We start from the raw sequence: 6400 nt of genomic DNA, 5'->3' as shown, positions 1-6400 counted from the left end.
GGCTTAGTATGATCGAATCCCAAAAGGAAACCGGTTTCTGAGTTCTCATCCGAGCTCTTTGCTTCCAGTATGCTCGGGTTTAAAAATAAGAACTGGTAGTTTTTACGAAAATGGGACAGCTGAAATCCCCAGTATTGTGAATTTCGCCCCATAATTAACAAATGGGTTGGATAAGCCAGGATCAGTGAAATGGTCAGCCAATAGATCGTTGGCCGCAATAGGTCAAAACCTTGTCCTTCCTCCCCGATTCTAGTCAATCGTCATCACACTCGTCAATCTCTCCATTGTGGCGCACTGATTGCGACTTTACACTGGGAGTTAAAATCCCGTCAACTCTGCAATAAGGAATAAGTGCCAATATTTTAAGATTTAGGGCCACAGCTGGCACGCTGGACGAGCAGTGGTTTTTTTTTAGACAAGTGTTTCTTCGATAAAAGCAACTACAGATGTGGTCACTGGTTCACTTCTTCGCGCACTGGTCTTCTCGTTGCTGTTTCTCACCTGCTTCCTTTTTGACGACTTCTTGCCGGTTGCCTTCGCCTTCTTTTTCGCGTTTGGCACCTCGTTAATCTGCTGTAGAAGCTCTCTAGTGAGCAACCTCCATGTCACTGCAGTTGTAGTGCGCTTCTTCTTCGCTCGCAAACGAGGGAGCACCAATACCTCTACCTGAATATGCGCCCTCATCGGCAGCCACGCTGCAACCTGCAGCATTTTCTGGTGCTCTGGAAGTTCTTGAGGGACGTCATCATTTTCGTCAGTGACCACGGGTAAACCCTCGCATCCTTTGAGTCCTGCTTGGGTGCCACACTAACGTAACAGCCCTGCTACGTAAGCCCCGCCAGTTCGGGTGTAATTTCGTTTAGTATGGTATCGTTTCCATCCGCCCCAACAAATGTATTAACCAGCGTTATCAGCTTATGCTTGAAAGATCCAAAAACCGCTACGTCCAGCGGGTAGCTTCTGGGCCGTATCACAGACCTTCACCAAATATTGCGCAGAGCACCCGTCCATAATACGCAGCAAGGGGCTTTGTGTATCAGAAGGGACGTTAGCTTCAAAGAAGCGAAGCTAGATGAAAAAGCGCGGCGTTCATAAAGCCCGATTCCGTCACTGTAACACCCGCATCAGGTACCGTACAGAAGTCCAAGACGCTCATCTTTACAGTCTTTCCAGGTAGTATACAGATTGGGAGGAGGGCAGCCAACCCATTCGCACTACCACAAACCACTATAGTGAGGTAGAAATGAGTAGGGATCTCCGATGTCCAAACATTTCGTGATCCTTTAGCTGTCACCACTGTCTTTGAGTTCTTCCTCGTGGCGAAGCATGTTTTGTCCATGTTGAACACCTGACAAGCGTCAAACGCTTGCTCACCGTACCGAGGAGCTAGCGTAGTGTAGAATAGTGTTTCATCATCATGTGTGACGCTGTTTCTCGTCTTCGAAATCGACTGTGCTGTCCGGACTCGTGAAAGCGCTGCATGAAGCGCTTGTACTAGCCTTCACTGAGGCTTCTTTCGAAAAGGAGATTGGATATTTCGCTAGCCTTGCTAATGATCTCTTGCCGAACCGCATACCGAATCACCTGTTGTCGTCGTAGCACCCACTTGTATATGTTTATTCTCGGCTTCAGCTGGTAGCAATGGCGCCGGACCTTGTCGCTTTGCTTTCCGCGGTGTTTCTTGCTTCTCTGCAGCTACCCATGAGGCAAGAGTACGATACTGTAGCCCTCGAAGCTTACTTGTCTCCTCTATTGAAGCTCCCTCTTGAACCTGAGCGACTGTTGCATTTACTTGGGACTCTGTATAGCTTGCTCGTTTTGACACCATTGCAGGATTGAGCTAAGCGAGATGAGTGCGCTCTCGTAGGAAAATTAAAGTTTTAGCCAAATGGTTTCTGGTAGTTATCATACATGACAATGATTGGTAGAAACTAAGTGCACTGACCAGCAGCCTTGTTTCTAGAGGCAAGAGGATTTGCGCTCGCTACAATTCCCGATATGTCTGACTTCGGTAAACTAGTCGGGTGCGCGATTTGGTGGACCCCACTCGGGGCGCTAATACCGAATTACCTTAGTTATGCATTACACCCAATCTGCAGTGCAGACTCTGCAATTTCTGGTCTCTGCACTGCAGAGACCAGAAATTGCGTGTCCCGACTATCGGTATCTTCGAACAAACAGAACAAACACTATTTAAATTTGAGCAAGTTCACGAAAAAGATCATCAAAGGGATCGACGCCATGAATAAATGAGGATACGGCGGCAATTATATTTGCTAGCTGGTAAATCAGGGTAGAACGTGTGAATTGCGGACGCAATACTACCGTTCTTGTCTAGATACTCTAGTACCCTCAGCTTGTGAGAAGCAGTGTACGCCGTAATGGTGTTCGTTGGTGCTTGGCGGCCCTTGCCACCAGGTAGGCGAGGCCTCCCCTTTGGGCGTTTTCGTTGCGTTGGACTCATCTGCGGCTTTGAGAAGTGAGACCAGTACTAGATAATGTACGCAAATTACTGGTTGTCAAGCCGTGTAATTGATAACTAAGGATGCACGGCTTCTTTTCCCACTCAGCGTTTGGCGGCTTCTGATTGGCCACATTGAAGTGTAATTGATAACAAAGAGTAATTCATAACTAAGGTTATTCGGTATACCATTATTAAAATGCCTCAGAGAAAATACAGGATAGCTGACATCGCCAGCGATCTGACTTATTGCAATTTATTGCAAGTCATAATTTATTTGCCCATTTTGAAGCTGAATATTTTAGTTTTAACCAATTAAACCCATTATCCAACTCGCATCGCGATTCGCTGATGAACCGCGTCACGGGTCGACGTGGCACCACCGGCTTTACAGCTCTCTTCGACATCCCACTCTCTGACCACTACTTCAAAAAACATCGACCTGGTTTTGTTAGATCCCTAAACGAGCAACCAAGCATGTTGCAGTTGCGGTGCCGCTTCAATTGGCATCGACCACCATTATGGTGACTATAGTCCCCCCCCCCCCAAGTCAAAAGGTCACATACTCGAACCAAGTGTAGGTAAAAAAAAAACTTTGTCAAGTAAATTTACATTGTACAGTACTGTAGCAACAAGATGGACTCAGTCAACGGAACTGCAGACGAACGTCACGCATCCTTCAGTTGCTGTCGGCGATTAACGCGAGCACTTGACCCGCTGCAATGTAGCTGACAGCCCCATCCTCCCCACTCGAAGTTTGAGTGGGAAGGGGTCAAATCAAGCCATCGGTCCGTCTGTCGGCGTTGAAGTGAAGTTCCACGTGGCACTTCTGCTTGTGTTGTGTCAATGGCTTAGCAAAAGATCCTTCGGTATTTACAACATTAAACTGCAGACGTGAGCTCTCTCCGCTGCCGACCTGCCTCACTACCTATAAAACTAGAATACTTGTCCACTTCAGCCAACTGCACAAGAGCTTCCGAGCTTATAAACAAACAATCACCGACCTCCATCCATGTTGACTCCGTTTTACGAGTCTTTCATGAGCTCCAGCACGGCGCTGAGCTCCTCCCCCGTGAACTCAGCCGGTACGGGGTTGCCTCCATACCCCGACTGTGACTGCGGCTGCTGCGGTGGAGAGTGCTGCCTCACGTCGTGCGGGGACGAGCTCTCGTACTGCCGAATCGACTGCGCATAGTGAGACTCGGACGTGGACATGAAGGTCGTCGTTGTCGACGTAGGCTGGTACGAGCTGACGAGTGTGTTGCTCTCTGTGCCACGCACATACGACGAGTACGGCGCTTGGGCTGACACATAGGAGCCCGACGGCACGTAATTCGGACTGCTAGTTGTAGCCATCTCGACCGAACTAGCCGACGTTGTCGAGTCATAATAGCGATGCGAGGACGTCGGTGGCAAGTGAGGAAGTGGGTGGAACGACGAGCCGAACAGACCAGTCTCGGACGGGAAGGCACGAGTTGGGAACGGGAGGCGAGGTGCACCTCCTTGAGGGTGCGTACGGTCGTCCATAACGGACTTCGATGACAAGACAGAGCCGCGGCGGTAGACTTGCTCTTCTCGTAGTTGAGACATTGGAGCATTGTACATTCTGCGGTCCTGGTAGAACTCGTCGTTCGCTACGGAGGGGAGCGGGAACTCGACGTGTCGGTGCTCAGCCCCTGGTTGCATGACGCCCATGGGCGACGGCATGACTCGTGTGGCCTTAAGACTCTCTTTGTTGTCATTACTGGCATTGATATTCTCGTTTGACGCGTTGTTAAATCCCTCGGCCACACTGCCATGCAACTTCTGGTGTTGCACATACTCCTTGTAGTTATCACAAGCCCACGAGCAGCCCTGCTCCGTACACCGGAAAAGGTTTTGTCCGTCTGGAAAGTGGATTCGCATGTGGCGTTTGAGCTTCGTGCTCGTGTTGAATCGCTTGCCACACATCTCGAAGAAGCATGGATACGGACGCTCGCCACTGTGGATGCGCTTGTGGCGACTGAGGTTTCCCGATGTATTGAAACGCTGCGCACAGCCCTGGTAGTCGCAGGCGTACGGCTTCGTGCCCGTGTGGATGCGCATGTGCCGTCTCAAAGCGAAGGAGCGCGGAAACTGCTTCCCACAGTGCACCTCGGGACACACGAATAGGTCACGCTTGGGCTGTTTGGGGCTTCGAGCCGAGACTGGCGACGTCAACTCTTGCGTGTGAGTTGCGGGTGGCACACCGTTACTCGACTCGGGCTTGGTGTCTGTTGCAGCCCATGGTTGAAAGACAGCCGGGGTCGACGAGACAGGAGGATGGGGAAGATGCGCGGGGGTCGCATCCTCTTCGTCAATGTGGCGGAATGCGAACGTTTGAGCTTTGGGCGCATACACGACGGGCTCGGCGCCGCTCAGTGCGGACGACGGCGTCATTTGCATGCGCATGTAGGGCGGGACGACACTCGCGGTTGAAGGTGTTGAAGCGCAACACAGAACACGCCTGCGAGGGAGACGGCAAGTCGAAGAATGAAGTCAATGTCGCCAGACCCCCAAGTTGCAACGCTATCCTCCAGCCCTGCGCCCTGTCGCTCCGAGGAGCGACTTTGTCCTCCATTGGCCCGGCTACGCTTCTCGACGCCCACTACCTATTTGTGGAAGCCATTTGCACAAATTAGTGTCCCTATTTCTTGATGTTCACAAAAGTAAACGTAATTACCGGCCATCCGCTGTTGGCGGTCGCACAGAGATGGTTTAGTGGCTTTCTTGCCGCCCTTGTGGTAGTTCCAATAAGAATTTTTGTTATCGGCACAACATGTATAGATAAATTGAGTCAATGCGCGCTCATTTTGAGACCACGGATCTCATTTCAGTGAACGCCTGTTTTAAGTAAAAGAATCAGCTCAAAGAAAGTCCTTCGTGCGGGTTCCACTGGAACTTCCAGTCTGGAACTTCCAGGTGTCCACAAATTGTTTAGATGCCCAATCCTAGTGAAATTCCTGATGATGTGACACAAACTTTGACGTGGACTCTTAATTTCCCGCTGCCATTACAGTAAAGTCATTTAGCGTAATTATGTACCAGTGGTGATTTCCAGTACACATTTGAGTACAGTATCATAGCTAAGACATCTCGCTCATCGTACCTGTATTCCCGTCCTAACGCTACGACATTGCTGAGCCTTTTAGTTCCACAAGCAACACGTCAACACGTTTAATATAAAGTACCGTACTTAACACCAATTATGTACATACTTGAAAGTACAAAATGTACATACCATCCACAGCAGCTGCTTCTGTCCGGGCTTACTTACTCCCGCCATCCTTTTGCGCAGCCAGATGTGGCCAAAACATGGGCGCTTTTGCACAGCCGTGTCTTCTATGCTTGACGTTGACCGATGCGGCATCGATACCCGCCACGGTGGCGGGTACTGGCCCCGTACATTTAGAAAAAGAATCCTGCATCAGCGTCATGTGGGATTACAAAAAGAAACAAGATTGCAAAAGAAGATACAGTACCGGCATTGCCAATGATGTACAGCTGTATTATAGTGTGATACCTTTCGCATCGTTCCCTGTATTCTTCGTCGGCTGGACGTACAGAAGCCCGTTTTTTTTACAGGAGAAACTATTTTGATACATATGTATGTAACTGCACTCAACTCGTTCTGGTGGTTAACACCGAACTGCGATACGCCCCCATCCTCTCTGATAATAATATCCGATACAGTACTGCACCCCGTTTTCGCGGGGGTGGACCTTATAGGATTTGCAAATAAATCAGAGTTTAGCATACAAACAATAGTTCATTTGGAAGCACGATCATCACATCCGGAAGTTTAGCAAAGGTCCAAGGCGCGAAAACGGGGTGCAGTACTGTATGACTACAGTACATTAATGTAGACTATTGTGAGCCTGAGAGATCAAAGTGAGCATTTGATTTTACATTTAATACTGC

General features: G+C 49.4%; 2 protein-coding genes across 2 annotated transcripts; both read right to left on the bottom strand.

Annotated features, from left to right (window-relative positions):
- Positions 1–329: 329 nt before the first annotated feature.
- On the bottom strand, positions 330–1828 carry PITG_20638 (uncharacterized protein; the record flags this gene model as incomplete). The annotated part of the gene is made up of 5 exons (XM_002895428.1): positions 330–335; positions 502–573; positions 661–722; positions 1206–1227; positions 1577–1828. 5 exons carry the CDS (start codon positions 1826–1828, stop codon positions 330–332), a joined length of 414 nt encoding a protein of 137 aa, XP_002895474.1.
- Positions 1829–3308: 1480 nt separating this feature from the next.
- PITG_20637 (uncharacterized protein) lies at positions 3309–5849 on the bottom strand (the record flags this gene model as incomplete). The annotated part of the gene is made up of 3 exons (XM_002895427.1): positions 3309–4946; positions 4994–5091; positions 5721–5849. 3 exons carry the CDS (start codon positions 5847–5849, stop codon positions 3488–3490), a joined length of 1686 nt encoding a protein of 561 aa, XP_002895473.1.
- Positions 5850–6400: the final 551 nt, after the last annotated feature.

The sequence above is a fragment of the Phytophthora infestans genome, genomic scaffold (genome assembly GCF_000142945.1).
Source record: "Phytophthora infestans T30-4 supercont1.178 genomic scaffold, whole genome shotgun sequence".
Lineage (NCBI taxonomy): Eukaryota > Oomycota > Peronosporomycetes > Peronosporales > Peronosporaceae > Phytophthora > Phytophthora infestans.
This window is presented reverse-complemented; position numbering and strand designations above follow the sequence as displayed.